This window comes from Struthio camelus, chromosome 5 (assembly GCF_040807025.1).
Source record: "Struthio camelus isolate bStrCam1 chromosome 5, bStrCam1.hap1, whole genome shotgun sequence".
Taxonomy (NCBI): Eukaryota; Metazoa; Chordata; class Aves; order Struthioniformes; family Struthionidae; genus Struthio; species Struthio camelus.
The window spans coordinates 7762624-7786780 of record NC_090946.1 but is presented as its reverse complement, the minus strand read 5'-3'; the positions used below and the strand labels follow the sequence as shown (position 1 = coordinate 7786780).

The 24157-nt window shown below is 59.0% G+C and overlaps 1 protein-coding gene across 3 annotated transcripts in view; it reads right to left on the bottom strand.

Moving 5' to 3' along the window:
- Nucleotides 1-24157, bottom strand: part of B4GALNT4 (beta-1,4-N-acetyl-galactosaminyltransferase 4) — a 39549-nt gene that overhangs the window by 15031 nt on the left and 361 nt on the right. The window contains exons 2-3 of one of the 3 annotated variants that reach the window (XM_068944532.1): nt 15635-15709; nt 3806-3921 (exon numbers count right to left, since the gene is read on the bottom strand). In XM_068944532.1, the coding sequence (XP_068800633.1) occupies nt 3806-3808 (3 nt within the window). In that variant the 5' untranslated portion in view covers nt 3809-3921; nt 15635-15709. Of the gene's footprint in view, nt 1-3805; nt 3922-15634; nt 15710-22566; nt 22676-24157 lie in introns of those variants that run through there. The other 2 variants (XM_068944530.1, XM_068944531.1) reach the window with 2 other exon arrangements.

The window sequence follows — 24157 nt, the reverse complement described above, 5'->3', positions numbered from 1 at the left end:
CTGAACCAAGGCGAAAGCTCGCAGGGCTACCTGCGAGGGAAAACAGGGCACCTTGGCACAAGGCAGAAGGAGGCAGGAAAACATTGGCAAGGCGTCCCAGGGAGTACAGTTTCAAAATGTTCCAGCCAAACTTGTTTCCCTTCCTCTGCTGAAAAGTGCTCCTTCTCCAAAACAGAACACTTTCTGTTCATCTGAATTGGTTGTCCTTTTCCATAGACTGCCGAAAACAAAATATTTTGGGCTCCGTTTCCCAAAGAACGGAAGCTCAGGCGATACCGCGGTCTCTTACGGCCGCCTGCCACCGACTTGTACGCTTGCTGATGGGTTTTATCTGGAACTGACTGATGGAGAAATATCTCAAAGACATCCAATCCCTGTAAGTTTTTTGGCGACAGCATGCTCAGACAAGGAGAGCGATCCAAGTTAGTGAAGAGTTGCAACACAAACTCAACCCAACTATCACACACACCAGAGAAGCTGCCCAGGGGGAGAAGGAAAAAGGGGAGGAGAGGGAGATACCCAGATGACACCAAATCAGGCTTCAAAACCTCCACCTTATGAAACTCCTTGTTCGCTGAGCTGTAGGAGGACAGGACAGCAGAGAAAGCAGAAAAGCGGTGACTTAAAGCCAGGCAGGTTAAGGTGCTCGGCAGATGTAGGCTGAGGGAGTAGGACAGCCCGGGGGAAGGACGCCTCTCCGCTCCTCCTCTTCTCTGTAAGGGGATTAAGTTAATCCTATTGCTCGCAGCTCGTAATTTAGTAGGACTAGGCAAGCGTTCACCTTGAGCCGGCTTGCCAAGCAGGTGACACCACAAGCCACGCAGGACGAGCCCTTTCTTCCCCAGACGGCCACTTTGCCAGGCAAGGAGAAAAGCCGCGTCGACAAAGCGAGGCCCATTAGGATGCACAGCACTACGGAAATAATTAGCCCACTTTGTCTAAACCAACTCATTCGAGTCCCCGAGGAGGGGAACGATGCCCTTGAAAGACATTATTAGCGAGGCGGCGTAATTGTGCTGCGATTGCTCGAAGGAAGGGCTCCTTCTCCGACCGGGAAGAGCCGAGCTGTTAATTACAGAGCGGCCTTGAAATACGGCACCAGCATCGGGGTACTCCAAGCGCAGACGGCGCTGTGGGCATGCCCTTCCCGACTTCCCCCTCCACCTTCTTCCAGCACAGGCACAAGAACGTGTCCGCGCTTCCTCCGGGCTCCTGGATGGATCACGCGCTCGCAGAACCACGGCCCAGGAAGAGCGGATGATGGGAAAGGCCCAGCCGGACGGCAACGCGCCGCAGGGATGAAGGCAGCCTCAGTGCCACAAGCGAGACGGTCGTCACGCCCACGCTGGAACGGTGTTGACAGGAGCAGGGAGCTCGCTCGGGAGCTGGGGAAAAGCATCCCTGGATCTGCTTTGCAGCCGCGCCAGGGCGCGTGTCCGACGTCCTCGTTTTCCTCCACTGTACACAGCCTTTTTGAGGACAAGGAGAGATCAGAGCAGGAGTCGTCTTCTCCTCCATCCCCCCGGCGTGGGCTCTGGATTGCCCCCTGCCAGCAGGCCAGGCGCAAGCAGCCTTTTTTCACCGCCTAATTGCTGCCGAGCCTGAAGCCAGCTCTCGGTATAGGCCCATGCTCTGGAAACACAGCTCTCCCGCTGCGACCGCGGGAGAGAAGCCTCGCCGTTCCTCCGCGGCGAGGGACGAGGACAGGTCGCTGTCCCTTGGGCAAGGCACACGGAGGGGACAAGCCACAGGCAGCCCAAAAAGATGAAAGCGCCGCTGTGCCGACAGCAGGATCTGTAACGAACACCCGGCTCAGGTTCGGAGCGCACCGCGAGGAAAGTTCTCCATCTCCTTTTTCCTTAAGCAGCGGTGGTTTGCTTTGGACCCAAGGAGTCCTTTCGGCTCGCACTATTTTCTTTCCAAACGGAGTGAACTTTTCCCCTGCCTGCCCCAACAGAGGGGCCTATTCACAGCCCATCTCCCCACAGCCAGCTCAGAAAGGAGGGGGTGGTCTGTGATTTGCTGAAGGTAGGGATAGAGAGGGCTTTTAATCAAAGACCTGGCGATGCTGTAGATCTCTACTAGGTGCCACAGTCGCTGAGCAGGGCCCCTGCAGAGCGAGGCCTGAAAAGACAGGCACCAAGAGTCCTCCGAATGCAGTGCGAGAGGCTGTGGAGATTCGACGATTTCCTCTCTCTCCAGACACAAAACACTCACCCGTGCTTCCTGCAGGCTCCTGGATGGATCACGCACTGAAAGCACCACGGCCTGGGGAGAGCAGATGCTGGGAAATGCCCACCCAGGGGGCAACACATTGTCAAGGACACTCGTAGCAGTTTGGCAGTGACTCGCTGACAGGGCAGGGGACACCACGTGGCTTCCACAAGGGACAAGGGTAGTTTCTGTGCCGCGAATGAGATGGTGGTCTCGCCTACGGCAGGGCTGTGCTGGCAGGAGGGAGCTCGGGACCAGGGTGCACGATTGATGTCTTCCTTTTCCTCCTCCGTACCAGCCCCTCGCGAGGGGCAGGGAGAAATCAGAGCAGAGGAATGGAGCTGGCAGCGTTCCCTCTCTGAGCATCCCACCTGCCAGCCCTGCTCCTACGGAGCGAACAGTAGCTCCTCTCCTCCCTCTCTCGAAAACCCCTGAGTTCAGGCTAGTCTGACTCGCTTGCCCCTCTCCTGGGAGCATCCCCTGCAACGGGATCAGGCTGCGCACCTGGGGACAACGCAGGGAAGGGGCGAGAAGAACGCAGGAGGGAGGCCGAGTAACAGTCGTGATGAAAAAGCAGCACGCCAAGCAAATCCCTCAGGGACAAGAAATGCCGGGGGGGTCCCCTGCAGCAAGAGGAGGGCAGAGGGACGGCAGAAAGAGGGAGCGAGCGGCCGGACAGCCTGGTTCTGCTCCTGCTGCCGATCTGCTGTGCACGGGAGCAGGCTGATCTGCCCTCCTTGGCCTCAGCCAAGGGTGGGACGGGTGGGATGAAAGCAAGCACTCGAAGGGAGACATACGAAGGACGTGAGAACCGGACCAAGGCACCCATCGGCCCATAACGCCTGCAGTCCCCTATCAGCCAGAGCAGCCAAGCCTCTCCTGGCTGCAAGAGGGGCAGCGCCAGCCCGGTGCCGGGGACAGACTAACCCTCTGCAGCAGCACCCGTTGCAGCCAGCGGGCTGGAGAGCAGCCTTGCTTGCAAGGACCCAGAGATGTGGTGACAGGCTGAGCAGGGGACAGTAGAGTGCCAACCTCATGCTGGACTGCATTATCAGGAGTGCAGTCAGCAGGCAAGTGAAGGGGTTATTGCCCTCTGGGTGGCTCTAGTGAGACCAAATCGGGGATACTGGGTCCAGCTTGGGGCTCTCCAGCTCAAGAAAGTTGTTGACAAACTGGAGCGAGTCAGGTGGAAGCTACCGAGATGGTCGGAGCCTGGAGCACAGGACATAGGAGAGGCTGGGTTTGTTCAGCACAGCAGGATCTTATTACTCTCTACCACTAACAGGAGGGTGCAGAGAAGACAGAGCCAGACTTCCCGGAGGTGCACAGTGACAGGGCAAAACTCAACAGGCACAAGGTGCAACAAGGGAAGTTTCAACTAAATATTAGGAATGTTTCTCACCATGAGGGTTGTCAGACACTGAACCAAAGAGGTTGTGCACCCTCCATCCTTAGATCTATCGGAAATTCAGCCAGACAAGGCTTGGAGCAACCTGCTCTAGTTGGCCCTAGAGTTGAGCTGGGGAGGGCTTCGAGCAGAGACCTCCACAAGTCCCCTCCCACCTCGATCACTCTACGACTCTCCGATTACCATCTGCTCCTCCTCCCGGCTCTCGCTGGAGTCCTCGGCCTTCCTCTGCCGGGCCGACGCCTGGGCCGCGGGTGGCCGCCTGCCAGGATCAGTCGCCTCTCCCAGCCTCTCGCCATCTGAGGACATGAACAGAGAAACGCGTGAGACCACGTCCAGCTCCCACGAGCCGGCGGGCGCTCAGCAGAAACACGTCACGGCTCGGGCTGAGGTACATCTTCTCGCCCTGGCACGGGGAGAAGACGACACTGCCCTCGCTGCTGCTCTCAGCGGGGAAGGATACGAGGGACGGCCAGGGCAGGCTCTGCCCAAGATTCCCTCCATTACATCAGTACTAAGCAGCTCGTAGCGGCTCATCGGTGTCAGGTTTAATTACAACCTCCCGCAGACCAGCTCGCGGCCCTTACGTCAGGGACGGCATAAGCTCCCGTAGGAGGATTTGCGGGATGCAGCCGAGCTCCTTCGCCTCCCTCGGGACCGGGCAGGGGCAGCAGAGACATGAGCTCGTACAAGGCTTCGGGTACCCGCTTGCCAAAATATCGCTAACAGTCAAGTCCCAGACAACGCCGTTACCACGCGCTGCGATAATTACGCCCAACCTACGGCCTCCCTGCCGCAGCTTACGCCAATCTTCTGGGCTGCTGAGAAGGGAGGGGTGATTTTAAAACGCCTTCCCTCGGCAGCACTAGAACAAGCTACTTCCCCAAAAGAAGTGCGCAGGATCGAAAAATTTATTAGCTACTTAGCAGGGCAGACCCCTTCCCTCCGCCGCAAGAGACGGGCACCTCCAAAATTTTTAGAGAAACACGGATGGGGGAGGAGAAATTAGTGCGGGATGGAGGAGGCGAAAACTCAGCTCCTCGGCGAGACCAGCAGCCCTGCCAGAGGAGGGGAGGCTGCTTCTACGCTCGCGCAGCTCAGCTCCACGTTTCAAGCCGACCATCGCCAGCGTAAAGGGCGGTCCAGCTTCGGACCCCGGCTCGGGCCGGGGCCGCCCGGATGCCATTAGTATTCCAGGGACCGCGCGGCCTCGCGTCTCCGAGGAGATGGCGGCACGGATCCCACGGCGGCGGCCGCGGGAACAGGAAACGAAGCTCTAAAGCCCCCTTATTCTGCTCGCTGCTGTTATTCAGCCCTGGCAGCCGGGGCTCCCCGCTCGCCCGTCTCCCTCCTCGGGGCTCGCAAGACGGGAGAGAGCAGGCGGGAGGGAGGGAGACCTGGAGGGGCAGCAGCCGCCGAGATGCTCCCGCTGCTACGCGCTAGGGAACTAAAGCGAAGCCCCTCGCCGGGCTCAGAGGCGGCAAATCCGCCCTCCTGCCCCCAGCTCTCGCTGGCTTCGCGAGCTCGTCCGCCATTTCCTCCCCAGCGCAGCAGGGGGCTGCACCTCCCGCGCCCCCTGCCCACCTGAAGGGTTCGGCAGCAAAAGCGCCCGTTCCCACCAACGGCTACCGCCGCTTCCCCGGGGCTCCCCCCCCGTCGCTTTCGGTTCCCATCCCGTATTCCTGCCCTCGGAGCCGGGAGCTTACTCTAGCGCGAGCGACTCCTCTCCGGAGCAGGACAGCGCGCGCGCTCCCTGCTTCGGCTTTCCCAGCCGCCGACTCGTTTCCCTGCACGTCTTCCCGTATAAGCGGCATCTCCCCAACCTTCCCTGTCCGGGGATCTTTGCACCGAGGTGGATGCTCCCTGCTCCAGCTCTCTCCCACAGCCGAAGGAGGCTAGCGTAGTTTCGAGAAGAAAAAAAAAATTGCATTTTTTTTAACGTTAGAAACCCCCTGCCCCATCACTTTGAGCACTTTGTCTAATGAAAGATTTTTTTCTGTTTACTCTCTATCCTCCCCCTCTTTTCTTCTCCATCCTCCTCACCGGGGGGAAAAAAAAAAAACACCAAAAAAACCACACAAACGAATAAAATAGAGGGAGGCAGGAGTCGGAACGGACTTCGGCGGTTTCAGGGCCGCCGCCTCGGCTGGGACCACGGCACCCGGCGCCGACCCAGGCCTCCCGGCCGAGGCTCACGTCCCCCGCGATGCTCCTCTCCCGGGACAACGCAGCAAGAGACGCGCTGCCCAGCGCTCCACGCGAACCCCCAAGTCCCTGCTACTTGCCCGCATCCTCGGCCAAAACCTGGGCCTGCCACCACAAACCCATTAGGGTAGGGTTAATTGCCCTGCTTTGCATCTAAATTAAAAACCCAGGAGAGAGCAGGTGGCTTTTAAGTAATATGCAGGCAGTGACACCAATCAAATGAAACCTGCACGCCTTCAGCAAAACCTTCTCTCCTCTCTGCGGGAACGGCGGCTGCAGGGAGGCAGCCGCTCGCTCAGAGAGGTGACCGCATCCTGGGAGGAGGACAAGCGCCAGCAAAGCCGTAGCAAAAAAGGCTTCCAGGCTTCCGTGACAGTGTTTAATCTTCTGCAATTCAAATACTAGATAAGAAAGTCAAGGACAATATTAGCCAAAAAAAACAAAAAAAAAACCAAATGCTAATAAGCCTGGCTGCTACATGTGGGAGCTGGAAATAAATGCCCCCCGCCCTTGAATAAAGAGAGGTAAGAAACCAGCCGCTCGTACCAGCTGGCAACGAACATCAGTTTGCCGGAGGGAAAAGAAAGCGTTCCCCAAAGACGCGGTCCCTTTGGTCTGAACCTGGCCCACTCTGGAGAGAGGAGCGGATCAGGAAAACGCGAGAAGGAGGAGGAGAGGTGGGAACAGCTATCAGAGAAGAGCAAAGAGAAAAGGGAAAAGAAAAAAATCCCTCCCTTTTGGCACTCTCCCTGAGCATGGAGAAGTCGGGCCCGGGGAAAGCATGACAGCCTTGAGGTTTCTCAATCCGGCCTGCCGGCACTGGGAGTCTCCGCCGGTTACAACAAAACCTCCTCTACAAGCAGGAGAGAGAAACACTGCTTAAAAGCAAAGTTAAATACCGGAGAAGAGGCTCAGTCAGGCCCACCACCGCGGGAGGTGGGTATGGAAAAAACTAGCACAACCTTCCTGATAGCATCCCACAAGGCAGCAACAAGAGCTCGTCGAGGGACGGCTGTACCTCCCCAAACGCCCCAGACGAGGCGAGTCGGGGTGTGCTTGAACGCTTCCCGTCATCCTCCTGCTGGAGACCTCGCATCTGACTTACGTTTCCCTTTGTTCTCCAACCCATCGTCTCTACTCATCCTCCCGCAGACCGTCCTAAGCAACTCCACCCCAGGCCAAAAAGCAGCAGAGCAGCAGGGGAAACCCTGGCTCTGCAGTACCGGAGAGCAAAGTTGGCCAGGATAACGGCGCACAGCCAGGCACGGCAGCAAGCGTGATTACTTACGCGCGCAAACGAGAAGGAGCCTCCACTCCATCTCCTCCCTAAACATCAAATCTTGGCCAGGACCAGCCAAATCCACTAAGGGATTCTGCTCTGCCCTCCCGTGGCCATGCGCCATCGCGGGCCGCGCAGGGCTCCCTGGCACCTGCGGCTCACGTTGTGCCGATCCACAGCCCTCTCTTGTCTCGGGAAGTTGCGTTTGCTGCGCCGCTCCACCGTGCACGAGGTGCCTCCAGCAAGCGCAGCCCCCCGCAGAGGGTGTCCCAGCAAGACGGCGGTGTAGAGCATCACTGGGTCGCAGAAAGAAGCCCAAACTGTTCAGACCACTCCTTTCTTCCAGCAAGGTCCCCAAACCCACATCCACTTGGCTTGACAGAGGATCACTGCCTAGCGCCAACCCCTCCACCTGGCCCAAGGCTTGGCTCTGCTCACCTCTGCCAGAGCCTCGGCAGGGAAAGGACAGGGCACCAGGCAGACCAGTGGACACTGATTCACTCCCATGCCTTATACCACCGACCTCCCAGACCCTAAAATAGCTCTGGAAGAGCCATCCACACCACTGGCCCTCCTGGACCACCAGTGAGCCATGTCCAGCCAGGCTGGTCCTTTGGGCCATCAGCATCTCCGCTGCCGTTGGCTCCCTGCAGCCACCCCTTTCGGAAAGGGGCCCGGAGCACGTGCGAGGGATCTGCTTGCTCAGGGCACTTCGTTCCCCTGGGTCATACTCAGTAGGGACGCACGAAGATCTTTTTCCAGAGAGGGCAAAAGCGACGCTAACGCCTTTCAAGCGGGGATGGGTCGCGTCTCGAGCCAGGGCACGCAACCGGCGCTAGAGACGGATCGACGGGAAGGTACCTACCTAGGGGGTCTCTTCGGGGGGGGTACACGCGTGGTTACAAAGCATTCGTGTCCTTGTAATAAACACGACCGTCCCTGCCAAAACGCAGCAACGAGCACCAAAGCCGCCTCTCCAGAGCGGCTGCCTGCTGCTCCACGCATACAAAGAGGTGCCCCAGTCCTCCGAGGACACGGAGGAAACAGCAGCAGGGTACGAAAGCAGGACGGGCCACCAGCCGTCCCCGAGAGCAAGCCGCCCCTAGCCCGGCGGTCCCCGAGAGAGTTAGGTAGGGCCTCTGGTTTTCTGTTATCACGGCCAAACAAAACCCTTCTTGCTGCCTGTCCCCCGCGGCCCCTCCTCTGGGAGCCGGTGGCCGCAGTGCACAGAGGTCCTTTCAAGAAGCAAATTCCTGCCTCGGCGCCGCCTTTCTCTTCCCCTTCTGCTCCGCTGACGGCACGCAACTCGCTCGCCCCGAACACAGCCCCTTTCTTCCGTCCAATTTCGGAGCTGGAATTGCTCCTGCAGCTCCTGGACCCTCGCCAAACCTGCCGATTTGTTTAGAGATGCCCCTCCGTTACGCTCTCCCCCTCTTCTCCTAATTGTTTCTAATGAGTTTCCAGTCCACGGTAGCTTGCTGCAAGCTCGCTCCGCTCTCGCCCACCACATATCCTGAGACTAGTCACCCAGGGATAAACGCAGACACAGCCCAGCAAGCCGAGCTGCCTCGTCCCCCTCCTCCAGATCCTCACGGGTGCTTCGCTCTTGGTACGTACGTGGGAAGCTCAGAGGAGCATCTGCGAAAGGATCGGGGCCGGGATGAGCAAAGCTGCTTCCCCCCCGACCCGCGCTGCAGCCCTCCAGCCGGACGCGCAGCTCTAACAAGCTCCGGCGGCTCAACGCCAAGACTGCCGCTGGGAGACTTTGTGCAGGGCTCGAAACAAATCCATTTTTCCTGCTTTACGCAGGAGCGCAAGAGACCCCTCTACCTTGGCAGAGGGGGGCTGCCGAGGAGCAGGTAGGGTGCCCGGGGCGCTTGGAGGCAATCGGCCCTCTCTCCCCTCCAGGACGCGAAGACATCTGCTCCTCACTCCTGCTTGCCAGCTCACCTGGGATCTCCCAGGGGATCACAGCCAGCCCGCTCCTGCTCCGTCCTCCTCTCCCGAAGGGACGGCAGGAGGCACCGGGGGCTCCACACAGCCGGGGAGCAGCAGCGGGGCCAGCCCGAAGGCTGCTACGCAACAAGGGCGGCACGAGCGGGGCCAAGGATAACACGGATTTCGGATGCCTCTCCCTCCCCAGCCTTTGCACGCCGGCCTCTGCCTCCAGGCGATCACAGACGAGATGGCTGGAGCCACCCGAGAGAAAAAGCCCGGGAAGAGATGGCATTTGGGGGAGCCCAGCTCTGCGGGGGAACCGGAGGAGCCAGCCGGCTCCCAGCCTTCAACTGGCCCGCCATCGCCACCCAGGCTAAGCAAGCAACAAGTAATAAACCCCATTAACAATCTAATTAGAGCAATAAAGCGGTGCAATCAAACAGCAACCAATGGCCAACAAAAGGCCATAAAATTAGTCATTAGCGCACAGCTCCAGAGGGGATCCTTGCAAGGGACGGCGCTGCGAGCGCAGCACGTGCCGTGGGACGGGGCGCACAGGGCCGCCGGTTCGCTGCCTCAGCGCACCCGGTCCACAAAATACGATCTAGCAAGCAGGACCCAGCCACCCAGAGCGAGGGGCAAAAGCCAGCGACGAAACCCTTTCCATCTCTCCCGCCGAGCGCTCAGTCCAGCGGGGCTCGCGCAGTCCTTCTCCCTCCTCCACCCCGGCGCTTCTCCAAACACTGCTGAGCTTTTCTTCACCGCCTCCTCCAGCATCGCTAGCGACCACCCAGGCAATGCAGAGCAGCAATTAAAAGAAGAGCCCGCGGGCCTCGCCTCCAAACCAGAGGGTGCCGAAAAGCAGGCGCCAGCAAAGCCCGAAAGCGAGGACAAAAGGGCCGGCAAAGGCATTGTTCGGCAGCCGGCCCGCGAGCCCGCTCCACAACAGCGCTGCCGAGCCCCAGCCCGAAGCGCGAGGAGAGACAAAGCCCAATAACGCATCCAAACACAGGAAAAGGAGATGCAGAAGCCACTGCGAGGCCCGAGGCAGCAGGGAGAATAAAAGGAGATGGTGATTTCTAATGGAGTAAACTCACACTCCTGCGCTTTCAGAGGCCTTCTGGGGCTGCGGGGTTCAGCCAGAGCCGCCAGCTAGCCTTTAGCCCCAGCAAGGCCTGCTGACTGACATCAGGTAAAGATACAGGCGAGCTGGCTCGGGCCAGAGAGGACTGGAAAATCATGCTATTAGAGCACAACATCAAGTCAGAACTCAAGGCCCCAAAATCTCGTGCTGAAAACTAAGTGTATTTAAATTGTAATTTGGAAATGCCACTGCAGGGCCTCCTGGGAGCTGTGGTTTGGTTTCCCAGGCCCCATTTCTCCTACAAGGGCTCGAGAACTTGGCTGGCCTCTACCTCCCACGTCGCCCCTTGGCTGAGCCCACTGCTACGGGCCCAGGGGGACACGGGTCGCTAGGGAAGCCCAGATGCGGAAAGACATCGGGGGCACGAGGCAGCCAAGCAAAAGCTCCCACAAGGCCCCACGTGCGGTCTGCAGCACTTCTCTGCACCATGTTTGGCGGGAAATCCTTGCTCCTGCACGAAGCTGTGCTTCGCCCAGCCTCGGAAAAGCCCGCACCACTCGCGCCGTGGACCAGAAAGTCTTTGCTGCTCATCCATTCACCCCAAAAAGCCAGCAGCAGAGGCACCCGATGGCTGAATTGGCAGCAGCCTCGGCTGAAATACCTCTACCTACGCCCAGCTATACCAGCTCTTCTGCTCCAGCCAAGCAGCTCGCAGGAAGAGGCGTCCGCAGGATGGAAGCTGGCATCGTCCGAGGCTTGCCGGCTTCCTCGCCGGCACCCACGCCAGAAAGGCTAAAGAAGGAAAGAACAATGAATGGATAGAAGCCTTTTTTTCCTGGGTTTCCAGCTCCTTTGGGGCATGTCAAGGGAGTCCTGGGGGCAGGGGTTTCTCCGTGGTTTCCCTGTCATTTCCCCAGAGTTGCCCACACACTGCAGAAAACATAGACCAGGGTAAAGCTCCCCCATCCCCTCGGACACGAGTCTAGAAACGCCGGGTCTGCTCGGCACAGGGCCGGCGGAGAAGGCATTACCGCTGTTCCTCGCGGGAGCCTTCGTTCCAGCGTCAGCTACCCTGGCAAGCACGCTGTGACCAGAGCAGCGAGAACAACGACAGACAGATTTAGCGCTCTGCTCCTGATGAGAAATCCCTCCGGAGGTTACCATCTGGCTCTTCTGGCTTCCAACTCCTGCAGCAAAATTCCCACTGAACAGGAGATGCTGAAGAAAGCTAGATCTGCTTCCAGCCCACTGCCTATTCCTGACGTGTCCCAGGACAGGGCCGGAACAGGGTACCAGAGCAAAACCATATTGGTATGTTCAGACCTACACCTTAACCTGGGTCCCTACAGTCACGCTGATGCTGCCTGTAAACAGATGCTATTGGCACCACCGAGCGGCCCTACAACCCATGCACGAACACGCGGGACGAGCGCCTGTCCCGGGCTGTCCACCCCAAGGGGTAACTTCAGCCTCCAACGCGCTTCACAGCGACACGGGCTTGCTCTTTGTTTGTGGCTTGGGGAAGGAACCTGCCAGAGCAGCCAACTCCAATGCTCAAAATCAGACAAAATCACCGAAGGCGAGTCCTTTGGAGTCTGGAAAACATGGTCTGGACTAATTCCTCTTCACCACCCCTTCATCCAGCCCCTGCCTGCTTGTGCTTCGCTAAGCGCCACTGTCAGCCACTGCAGGACATCTTTGGGCCGTCGGACATACATGGGACGTTGCCAAGGGAGAGCCCGCCTTTCCTCAGCCCCCGGCACCCCTCGCAGGCACGCGTCACTGCCTTGCCCTCTTCAGGGGAAACGTCAAGTGACACAGCGGAGGGACAAACCTGACAGAGTCAGGACGGCCAGTGGCAGCCCGCTCCAAGGTTTCGGGCATGCCAAATATGCCACTTCTGAGCTCACATCCTTCCCGAGGACTTCCAAGCAATCTCCCCCCTTTGGATTTTGAGGTTCATCTTCTAAGTGAAGATCAACTTTAGCTGCCCCAAAGTCTGGATTTGGGTCTCCGAACCTCTCTGGAGCACCTGGCGTTCTCCAAATCCAGAGGACTGAGGTGGGAAGGGATAGGATCAACGCTCTCCCAGCTCTGTAATGCCTGCAAGACTTCTATGATGAAAACCTTCCCCTGAAACCATTTCATCCATCCCTTTCCTCCCCAAGGTAAAAAAAGAGAACTCAAAAAAAAAACCCACCCTGATCTTGAGGGAAGCGTTGTGCTGGAAAGCGAGAGGGACCAGGGACTAGCTCTTGGTACCACGCAGAGCTAAGATACCATAGTGATGGACAGGAACACCAAGCCCCAAGGGAGACGCGGGCACCCACGTTATTAGGTGGCCCCACATTGCCATCACGGCTGCAAGAGAGGGCCAAGGGCAGCGGCTCCGGCCAAAACAAGTGGCAGGACAGCGCGGGATGCAAAAGGCAAGCAGGCAGCCCAAGAAGGACCGCTCGGAGGATCTGCTACGGGTTTGCGGGGGAAGAAAAGAGGGCAGCCTGTCTGAGATGCCTTCCCAGGGCTACAAACGGGACAAGCAAAACCACACTGCTCTACCAGGTGGCTTCCTACCCCGCGGCTCACCCCACACCAGGCGGCAAGCCTGGCGGCAGCTCAGCAGAGACAGCTGGGGTCTGCGTAGCAAGCGCTTAACCGTGAGAAAAGAGGCCAGATCCTCAGCTCTAAAAGCAACAGGGTTACACTGATTTACAGCCGCGGGGAACTCGACCTCCTCTTTCCACGGCTTTCGCTTGTGGAGCGGGCGCACAAGCTTCTCAGTCCACAACAAATTAGCCCCCACAGAGATCCACACCATGACCCACTGCACCCTGCTCCGGGGAGTCCCCGCAGCACTGGGGTGCCTCTGGGGGGCATCTCCCCTTTTTGGGAGATGGTGTGCACAAGCGTCCTCCTCAGTGTGGCACCAGGCGGCCTCCAAACCCGTCGACAAGCCCCCCGCCTCCCTGCGGCGATCCCTGCCGCCTCAGCTAAGCCTCACCACGTTCACACCTCCGTCCTCGGTCCCTTGCTGGCTGCCTCGCCACATCCCGCGTGACGTCCCCAAGCGGGCAGCAAGGCGAAGGAGCAGCACCCCGAAGCATGCCCTGCTGTGCTGAGTCCGTTCAATCCCGGCGCTGCAAAGGCAGAAGAGACCAGCAAGAGGCTGAGCAGGAGAGGACACGAGCACCATCGAACATCTCTCTCTAGCCCAAGACATCTGCTTTGGTCCCAGGCTTTGGACCCTGGTTTACCTTTACAGAGCTCCTAAAGCTCCTGGTTTCTCCTGCAATACAAACTGCAGCATCCCTCTGGCTGCATGAGACCATGCCAGGCCCTGGTGCCTCTTCCTCCCGCTTTTCAGCGTTTGCTTTGGCCTGGAATCAGCATTTGCTATAGGCACCCCGCAGCAGGGTGGTTGTCTCTCTGTAACCAGCCTAGAAGAGCAAGCCAGGAGGCCCTCAAGCTCCCCAGAGAGCCCTCAAACCAGCTCCATTAGGTGCCTGCGCTGGCCACGGCGTCTGGTCCCACACCATGAGGATCCCACATACTGCACCATGACGGTCCGCTCTGATCTCGCTGCGGAAACAAGCTGACATGAACCAGCCACCTCTGTCCCCTGCCTTGGCCTCCCAGGACGCTGCAAGCCACAGAGCTGAGTGCGTCCCCTGAAAGCTTTGGGTGTTTTTAAGCTTTCCGGATAGTGCAGGTCAGCTCGGTCCTCCCTGCAGCTCCCCAGGGACTAGGGGCACCCTGACGTGACAGAGGCACCCATAGGAGTAGCCGGCCTCTCCCTGTCAGCTCAGGGAGGGCTTGCGGCATTGCAGAGGGAGCGCACATGCGAAGCGAGGCGACGTTTCAACCCAGATACCAGAGCCGCGGCAAACGCAGCGGTGGTGGTGTTTACATCCGTGCCGTCCCATCGGTTTAATTGCCAGCAGCTTGGCTCTCTCCAGCACTGGCCCAGCCTCTGAGTCAGCAAGCAGACAAGACAGAAGCACAAGCTTCCCCACCACCAATCATCTTAATGGGCTGTTAAGCAATTATAATTAGGCATTAAGTGTCAATATTGCAAACCCCTTCCACTGCTGCAGAAATTCAGCATGGGATGCACCGCCCTCTGGGAAACGGCGCTGCTAGCTGCTCCCAGGGACTCCGGCAGACAGCCAGAGCGTGCCGGGCACAGCACATCCACACACACCTTTCAAAGCCCGGAGAGGGCACGAGGCAGAGATACCCGCCGGCTGCACGCGGCATCCTGAGCCGGAACCCCACCGCACCGACAAACTGGGTCGAGCACCTTTCCCTCGGCGGTGCCGCGCCATTAGTCCCCGACACCTCTGCTCCTGGCAAGAGCGCGCTCAGGAACCTGCCAGGGTCTGGCACTGGAGGTCTTTTGAAGGCACAGGTCTACCAAGGGAGGGGAAAAAAAAAAAAAAAAAAACACACAGGCCATCCTTGCAATAGCTTTCTCTGCTGCACAGAGGTTTTTCTGGGCCTGCCAGGGAGATGTTTCCTTCACCCCACTGCCTCAGCCTGACAGCCCAGCACAGCCAAGATGGGTGACAGGCACCATATAAACGCCTGGAACAAATAAGTGCTCCAGCCGAGCTGGCTAAGCGACAGCAGACGACAGCGATGGGACGGATGCAAACGGGGCTCATGACCATCTCGTGTGCGGGGACAGCACAGAAGAGGCCACAGGAGACTGAGCCGAGCCCAGGCAGTGGCGGCAGGGTAATCCTCCGGACAACCTTTCCTTCCCACGCGGAGCGGGAGATGCAGGTGCAGCGGCATTTCAGTCTCTCTCGCCTGCGTAGATGACACTTACGCCTACAGTTGGCTTAGAAAAAGGGTTTAGTTTCTGTAGAGGAAGGAGAGGAGCCAAGCCTCCTGCTTTGAGGGCACTACGGGGTCCATGGTAGGTACCCCATTTCCAGCAGCAGATCGTGTGCTCGCACCCCAGACCAGCATTGGGGTGGTTTCCTGCCCCGCGCTGGCAGTGCCTTAAGGACAATTTGATGAGGGAACTAGAGGAACAAGGGTTTGGGGGTTTTTTTCCCCCTCCCCCTAAACCAATTGGTTTTGGGCCCTTTACCCACTCCGTGACATTCCTCGCAGCTGGAGCGATGGAAATCAATGCTGGCTCTCTCAGGGCTGGCTACGGAGCTGCTTTTGAGGCCAGTGAGGCTGACAAACACACACCGGTGTCGCAAATAGCTGACAGAGGCGACACCAACATTTGTATGCCTCGGAGAGCTTCAGCAGACTGAATGTTACTCTGCTTCCTCTCGTGCATCAAGAGCACGTGAATCTCCCCCAGTTTTCCCTGGCTCGCACCTCGTTCCTCACATATTGGCCTTCGTCTCCCCCCCCCCCCCAATCTCTAGCTTCGTTTCATTCGGCATCAGCTCCAAAGGCACAAACCGGAGCGGCACTGGCCTGACCACGTACTAGCGCCTGCTCCCGCAGCCTTCCCAATTGCAACAGGGCGATGCTCACTCACCACAACGAAGATTTGGCCCTTGGCACTAAGGCTTTGGTTCCTGGGAAACAGCTCCTGCAAAACGTCGCCCATAGCCTGTAAGGTATCGGGAATTTGGCAGAATTAGTTTTGGCCCATAAAGCAGCCCCACCCCACCGAATTCAGGGGCGCCTCTCCTCAGTCGCAAGCGCAGCGGGGACCATCCCCTGCGTGATAGCCCAGCGGCGTTTTCCCATCTTCATGCCTCTCCCAAGACAGGTGGAAAAAGGTCAGGAGTTTTCCTTTCTCTCGAGGGCCAGCAGGCAGGATCACAGCCCTGCCGAGAAGAGAATTTCTCACCCAACCCAGCATTTCAAAGCCCCACAGCTTGAACTTCTCTCCTCCTTGAAGGGGAACCGACTTCCAAGTTATCCTTTGCCTCCAGCCTCAGGAGCACCAGAAGGTGAGTGGCATGCATCGTGTCATTTCACTTGCCAGATTTCCAACCTGTTTCAGCACCTATTCCCTCTTTCCCCATTTTTAAAGTTCCCCTTTATCTCTAATATCTATTCGGCGGTAAATTTGGCCGAGCTCTACGCCTTTAAGGAGATCAGCATAGGAGCAGAGCATCCATCTCCATTCAGCTCGCCAGCGCGGACAGCCTCCGCCTCCCCCCGGCCCCGAAATCTTGCAGCGCCGATTTCTGCTGTGCATCACACGCGTGCCGTATCCATCGGTCAGCAGCCAGCTCCTATCAATCTCATCACCCAGCCGAAATCCCTTCTGCCCTGCCATTGCCTAGGCAACGAGCACTCAGATAGGGACAGGGCACAGCATGGATGAGCCACCGCTCTCTCGGAGACAGCTGCTGTGCCACGTACGGCCCCGTGCGAAGAGCAGCTCCGGAGAGACCTGGCCGTGGCGGAGGGAAGGAGCTGGCGGAGGGGAGGGCCGTGAAGGCAAGTTCCCCAAACTTCAATGCAAAAAGCTCTCGGCACTTAGAAAAGGCCTGTAGGGTACGTTCTGCAAAGCGTTTCCCCCTCCCCAAGCGTTTCCAGATGTGTAGCCCCTGTGCTTTCTAAGCAAATTTTTTTTTTTTAATGAAAAATATCATTCCTGCCACTTCTCCGTCTCCGCGTGCCTGTCCCAGCCCTCGCAGCCGTCACCTCCCGGCCCCGGGGACGCCAAAGGCCAAACCGCCTGGCTCTAAAGCCAGCTGCCAACACGCCCGCCGAGACTCCCTTACGGATAACCCGGAGGCATCTCCCGGCACAGCCGGGTCCGCGCAGCCTCTGGGAAGGCCGCCGGCGCAAAGCCGACGCGCGCAGAGACGCGCGCGTCCTCTGCTGTCACGCCTGCCGCCGGGCTCGTGGCGCCTTTCGCCGCGGGGAGCGGGCTCCTCTCCGAACGGCGCGTTTTCCGGGTCGCCCGGCCCTCCGCCACCGCGGAGGCGCCCACCTGCTCCTCGCCTCTTCCCCCCCCCCCCCCGCCTCCTCGCGGCTGAATCGGCTCTTTGACGCCGGAGCTGGCGGCTGGCGAGGCCGGGCCGGACGGCACAGAGAGGGCTGTGACTGCAGCCTGGCAGCTGGCACCCCGAGCGAGAGCCGGGCTTTCCTCCCGGCAACCCTCAGCCCCGTGGCTAAGACCAGGGAGGTTCGGAGGCAAAAAGCCTGGGTGCATCTAAGGCTAACCCTGCTCCCAGCCCAGATGCCTCCTTAGAGGCCCGGACCCTGGTGGGACAGGCCATCGGCACCCCACAGACCCCGGGACGGCCAGCCAGCAACGCCAGGGCAGCGAGGCCCCAGCCGGCCCTACCAAAACGGTGCTGGCAAGGATCAGGAACCCACAGGGCAAGAGGGATGCCCCAAACGTCCACCTGACTCCCACGGGGTCCTTCTCCCTCGCTTTGGCCAGCCCCAGGCACCTTCTTGCCTCCAAAGTTTTCCTTTAGGAACCGGGCTGCACGTGAGCAGGGAGACATCGGAGCACCCCGTTATCCTCTCGGACGAGCCCCTTGCCAACGCACCGGGGCTGCACCTCCACCAAAACGACGCCTCCTCCTCCTCCGGCTACCGCCGGCAGGATGGTGAGGCCCTTTGAGACGCGCAGCCCTGGCTTTTTCCTAGCCTGACGCAAGCGAATCCCGCCTGGCCCGCACATCCCGCACGGCTCACAGCCAGATGCGGCGAGCGCCACGCGGGCGTCTGAAGTGCGCTGACGGACAGCTGAGCCCTGCCTCGCTCGGTGCGGCTGGGGACACACCGACAGCTTTGCCCTCCCCACCGCCTCTGGCACGCGCGGAGAGCTGGCTGCCGCCCTCCGGCAAGCCTGCAGCCACGGCGCATCCCTCTCCCGCGCTCTTCCTCGCCTAGCCCACAGCGGGGACCGGGCCGGCAAGCTCTGGTTCCTGCTCTCTCCCAGCTGAGAAAGGCCCCAGGAGCCAGAGCAAGGCAAACACCGACGTCGCCCCGGTAGCTGGCGCCTCACGTCCCAGCCGAACGGGGCACGGATGCCGTTTCCGTCCTCCTGTTCGGGCCCCACAGCGTGGGCCCTCCGCGGGAGCCGCCTGCGGCCGAGCGCAGCTCCCGGCTGGGCCCTTCCACTCGGAGGCTCTGCACCTCCTTCTCCCTTTCCAAAGCAGGGTTTCGGTACGCAAAGGCCTATCCTCAGCACAAATTCCCAGTGCATCTGGCAGGAAGCTGTTCCCCCCCACCTCCTCCCCACAGCCAGGCCTCTAATCAGCTCAGCGCTCGTCCCCAGGGAGCACATCAGGCAGCCCCGGCGCGCACCAGCCTGCTGCAAACCAGGTTAGAGCCACGCTCCCTCCCCGCAGGCAGGCACGGCCTTAACGCGCATCGCCGCGATACCGGCGAGCAGCACGTTACGTTCTCCCTCCCCGGAGGGAGGCAGGTTTCGGCATTCGTCGATGGCTTACACGCTCCGGTACGAACGTCCCGGCGTTCCTGGCAGCAGAACGGATGCGGTACTCCGAAAAACAGGGCACGACACCACGTACTGCGGCGACATCCCTTCCCCGCTCCTACCCAGGGCTCCAATTTCCTCCCCGGTGGGCAATAAGAGCAGGCGGCTCCTTCCCTGCTGCCAGCGGCTCACACTCATGCAGTTTAGGGCCCCCCACTCTTGCAGGTGGAGCCCTCTGCACCCCCAGGGAAGGGCAACAGCACCCTGGATGGGAGACAGGCCAGCCCCACACACCCTGCCCCGTCCCAGCAGCTGGGGTACATCACAGCGAACCCCTATCCCCTCCAAACAGCGCAGCAGGGACAGCAAGAGGAGCTGCAGCCACCAAAAAGCTGAAGGGAGGGCAGAGTTAAGGGTAAACTATCCAAGCGAAAGGGTATTTGGAGAAGATAGAGTCAAGATGCACCTGAAAAGAAGGGGAGTGGAAGACAAGTTCCCAAATTCCCAACCATTTGTTCTGCTCAGCTATGAAGCCTTGCAATTTTTTTTCTCCCTATTAAGAAGCCCTACGGCTCCTTGCAGCCTGGAGCTGTGCTTCTGTCTCCTATTTTCCTTCCAGATAGCTCTTGGCAGGCCAGGAGTGGTTACAAAGAGTTGATTCAGGAGAGAGGATCACCTGAGGAGAGCAAGGCCAGCAGCCCCGCCAAGCCAGGCGAGGCAAACCAGGTCACAGCCCGAGGAGGAGGGCGAGAGCATCAGGGCCTCCCAGCCACAGGCCACGGAGAGGAAATGAACAGTCCCGGAGAGGTCTGCCCCGCACCGGGGTCTGGATCCGAGGCTGGGGTTTCTGTCCTCCGAGAGCAGCTCTCCCACCAACTTCTGGTCCGACGGAGGGGAAACTGAGGCACGGAGCAGCCCTCCTCCCCCAGGGACCAGCCTAAACCATGTGCCGAGCCATAAAAAAACAACGCTGCAGGCGCCAAGCTCTCCTCTCCATCCTCCACAGCGCACGCGGGAGATCCCACCCACTCTTCTCTGCTGGACCAGGAACCACATCTCCGTGCTTGCAGGGACGGAGATATCTAGCACAAAAGCAATCCCAGTCATTCCTTGCACACGCCTATGACACCAAGACCACCCTGCTCTCGTTGCCCTGCCTCCAAACTCCTCTTCTCGGCAACACGGACAGGACCACCCTACCGGGACCCCAAGACAACGGGGTGTCCAACCGGGGGAGGCAGCCTTTTCTAGCAGGGAAAGGAGAGCAATACGACCCAAGCAGAGGAGCAGCTCTCCGATCACAGCGGCTCCCGCCCGCCGCGCTCAGCCTCCTCGCAAACGCCGTCCTTCTGCAAGGGCGAGCGAGCCTTTTCAAAGGGCTCTTTCTAATCCTGTTCTCTACCTGCTCCTGGCGTATCTGAAGAAAAGCGTGAAACCACAGAGTTTTGCAGCATTTCAGCCTCCCAATTAAAATAAAAGCACATGTGACAACTGCTCTTTCAAAAAGATTTGTTAGCCCCTGTAGCCATGAGGGAACGCTGCTGCACATAACCCAAAACTCCCTGCTCTCCTTGCGTGCAAGATCCTGTGTGACGGGTCCCAGGAGGGGGACAGGCGAGGACAAGGGTGCAGGGGACAGGACGCGGGAGCTCCCTGCAGCTAGGGAGCAGGCCAGAAAACAGGAATCCTACAAGCTCTTCCCTGCCGGAGAGCTGGCTGCAGCACCGCCGATCGGGCACCGGAGAGCTAAAACAGAGAAAGCGTCACAGAGAGCGAGATACAGACGTGGCTGTGGGGGATGGACTGAGACGAGAGCCTCCGTGTGCAAGCACAACCTCAGAGTCCCCCAACCTGACGTGACGGCTTGTTTTCGGGACCCCTCCGCGCTCCCCCAATGGCAAAACCCTGCTTCCAAGCACTTCACTTGGAAACCCGTCCCTCATTTGACACTGGCAATATCCCCACCGAGCTACATCGCCTCCTTCAGCGAGGCTGCTGCCGGGGAGGGAGAAGGATCAACCAAGCACCCTCTGTTATGAGCCATTTTATATTTTTACTGTATTTTTTTTTTGTTCTTCCTTTCCCCCCACCCGGCATGCAAGCATTTCCACCCCACTGACTCGGAGCAGTTTCCAGCCAGGAGAACACCATAATGGCCTCATTATTTCAGATGAGGAATCTGTGTGTTAAATTAGGCAGAGAAGGGTAATTATCTACTTGTAGAAGATAAAAAAAAGGGGGGGGGTTATTTTATCAGGAACATAATGCCAGCACGGTTCCCGGCCAAGTCCCTGAACCGAGCAAGCTCTGGACACGCCGCTCGAGCTCTGCGCCCGCCACGCTCCCTTCCAGCCCCTTGCACTCGCCTCCCCCGTTGCCGTGACTTGGCCCGTCCCTCCCCACCTCATACCGATGAGGTTGCCAGAAAGACAGACTCATGCCCCATACCTTCAGCCTGCAGAAAGTCCATCTGCTCGGAGCCACTTCATTTAACGAGTAATTAACCTTTCTATACATCCTCTGCCAGCTGATGCAAGCCAGGCAGCATCCTCTGTGGCAGGGAGAGAGGCTCCGGCTCACAGAGGCAAAAGTCTTCTCTGACACCCCCGGAGCTGAGGTCCTACCACAGTACTGAATAGCCCTGCTTCCTTCCCAGCCTCCTGGGCCAGCATCCACCCCATCCCTAGAGGATCTGGTCTCCAGACACCGCCAGCTCCACCTGCGCTCTCCTCAACAGGGATCCGGCTAGCTGGCGGCTGCTGCTTCGCAGCAAGACATCTCGGGGCCTCGTGGATGTGGGAAGCTGGGAGGCTTCTCCCAGCACCCCCATCCCCCTCCAGACTCCTTTTTCTAGACTATTTAGCATGAAATTAAAAGGATGTCGGGTCCAGGGCTCTTCCTCTTCGTTGCCCAGGTCAGCTGCACCAGGCAGCTACCAGCACCTCCCCATCGCAGCTCCAGTGGCTGCTGGAAGGTCACTCCTGCGCTCGCAGAGGCGGACACCCACAATACGTAAAAGGTGACACCGGACCGGCAGGTCACCATGCCCTCCTCATCTCCTTCACTTGCCCCAGCCCAAGGACACCCACTAAGCTCTAAGAAAGATCAGGTGTCAGCGGTGCTGAGCAGCTGGCAGCTGTTTGCGACACGGCACCCAGCACAGGCTGTTGGCTGCGTCTCGCTGCCTTGCTGGGGTGTCCAGCAAAAGCCGGGAGATGGACAAGAGCAGAACTTGCCTCCCAGCAGCGGGCCTCGGGAAGCAAGTCCTTCCCCGGCACAGCACAAAGCCGATTTGGCCTTCGCAACGCTTCTAAAAGGCTTGGCGCAACCTAAATGGCCGATATAGCCTGGCCTCCTCGCCAAGCCGCTCCCTGGCTCGCGGGCACGGACCGAGAGGTCTCGGTGGAAGGAGCCGCCTCGCTGGGCTTTGCATTCATCTAGCAGCTGACCCATGGTCCTCGACTACGCTCACGGGGAGGGCAGAGCACAGCAGGCGTAGGGATGGAGCGCGCCGAATCTCTGCCTTGTGCGCCGTTTATATCGCTGCTTCACGCCACCGTTTACACCGCAGCCAGGCAGGGGGAGGGAGCAAGGGTAACACCTCGGAGAACAGGAGCTCCGCGCTCACCATCACGAGGACCAGACAAAGCAGGACTCGCAGCAAAGCGGGAGTTAGGCAAATACCCCGCCATCCCCACCCAACGGCACGAGTTCGCATCCTTCCCGGCTAGGCTGCCTCTCCCCGGAGCCCGGCCTGGTCGGCACTCCCTGGTCAGCAGAGAGGTGCACATCCAGATGACAATTCAACTTAGGTGAGATCTCCGGCTCCCCCGGCGAAGCGCCCGCCAGCCGGAGAGGGAGCGAAGGGAGCCTCTATTCCCAACGTTAGCCGAGGCACTTACGCTGCGTGGAACGAATCCAAACCCCGCTGCCGGGGCCAGCAGGAAACACGGCCAGAGCACGGCTCTCGCTCAGCAGCTCCCAACCCTTTCCTCCCAGCAGACCCCTACAACTTCTCCCATGCAGAGGCACGGTCCTCCACAGCAATCTACCTTTGCAGCACCCTTCTGTTGAACACGCACGTCTCCTTTTCCACTTTCCATGAACCCTCTTCTCCCCTAAAACGGCCCACAGATCAGAGCTCATCCTTTCCTCTGGCTGTTTAGCTGCATTGTAACTGCAGGGTTTTCCGCCGTCAGCCAGAGCACGGCAATGCATTTCCTTGCTGCTACAGCAAGCACTGAACGAAGAGCTTCCCCTTACCCCCCGCAGCACCGTAACGGGCAGGCTCGGATGCAGGGCACGTAGCGAAGAGGTGGGGGAGGGCAGGAACGAGCGGGTCGAACCCGTCGCGTTCAACAGCGGGGGAACGCGCCCGGGGGGAACTCGCTTTCTCTCCGGCGGATGCTTTCGCCAGTACGATCAGCCCCAGCTTCTTCCCCGGAGCGCGCCACAGGGCTGCGGATGGAAAAACTCGCCTCGCCCTCCAAGCTGCTGCCTCCAGACCCCGAACGGACCCCGAAAACGTGGCCGGGCCAACAGTCTGGCTAGAGCACCTGGAGCCATTTCCGTCACCCACGGCCGTAGACACCTGGCTGCCGGGCTCGTGATGCCATGCCATCCACCACCCTACCCGAGGCTGCCGGTTCGGAAAGGGGAAGGGCTCAGCCCTCTTTTAAAGCAGGATAAATCACGGGCACGTTGGGTAGCTTCTTGCGGTTAGACTTCCTTAACTTGTGGGTTTTCTAATAAGCACAATCCTGCAGCGGAGGAAAGAAAACAACAAGCCTAGCTCCCCATAACTGCTCCTTTGAGATGATGCATAAGCAATTTCATTTCCCACTTCTCTTCTTATTAGCGTTCCCCTGATTTTGCCATAAAGCCAGAATATCTGCAGGATCATGCTGCTGCTGCTACCACCCAAAACTTTGTTTTTACCAGCCGAGACACTTAACCAGTCTGAAGTAAAGCTATTTCCCATGCGTATAAGCAGTAACTCCCATTCCTTTCTAATTTATTTCTTTTTAAGACTCAAACTCCCAAAAGCAGATGGGAGAAGAGTCGTCTCTGCCATTTAACGGCCCTTCCCCTCCAAGTCAGGAACGTTACAGCTCAAGTTTCAGCCAACGCCTGCAACCTAGCAAGCATTTCGTGCCGTTTTAATCGCCCAAGCAGCCCACCGAGATCAACAAGAATAAAGCTGGGAGAAAATAAGCGTGAAGCCCTCCACAACTGTGCTCACCCCAGCTCCCTGGAAACACAGCAGAGCTAAACCTTAGGAGAGCGCTAGCACCTGCCTCCCCCGGCATGGCTGATCCGGAGCATAACCCCCACCCGGGACAGCTTTCCCCCAGCGCAAAGCTGAGTGCAAGGAAGGATTTTTTCCCCCTCCCACCTCCGATTTCAAAGCACGAGCCTAGAAACCACCAGCACAGGAGCAGGCGAGAACGACGGGGGCTGCCCCTTTTCAGCCAGCTCCGGCGAGATGACGCGCCGCTTCTGAAACGGCCTCCTTTGTGGGCGCTGGGGGAAACGCACGGGCTGAAAACAAGGACGGAGCCGCTCGAGAGAGAGAAAAATAAACAAATAAATAAAGGCATCAATTAATCAATCAATCAAAGCCTGGACCAAATCGCCGCTCTC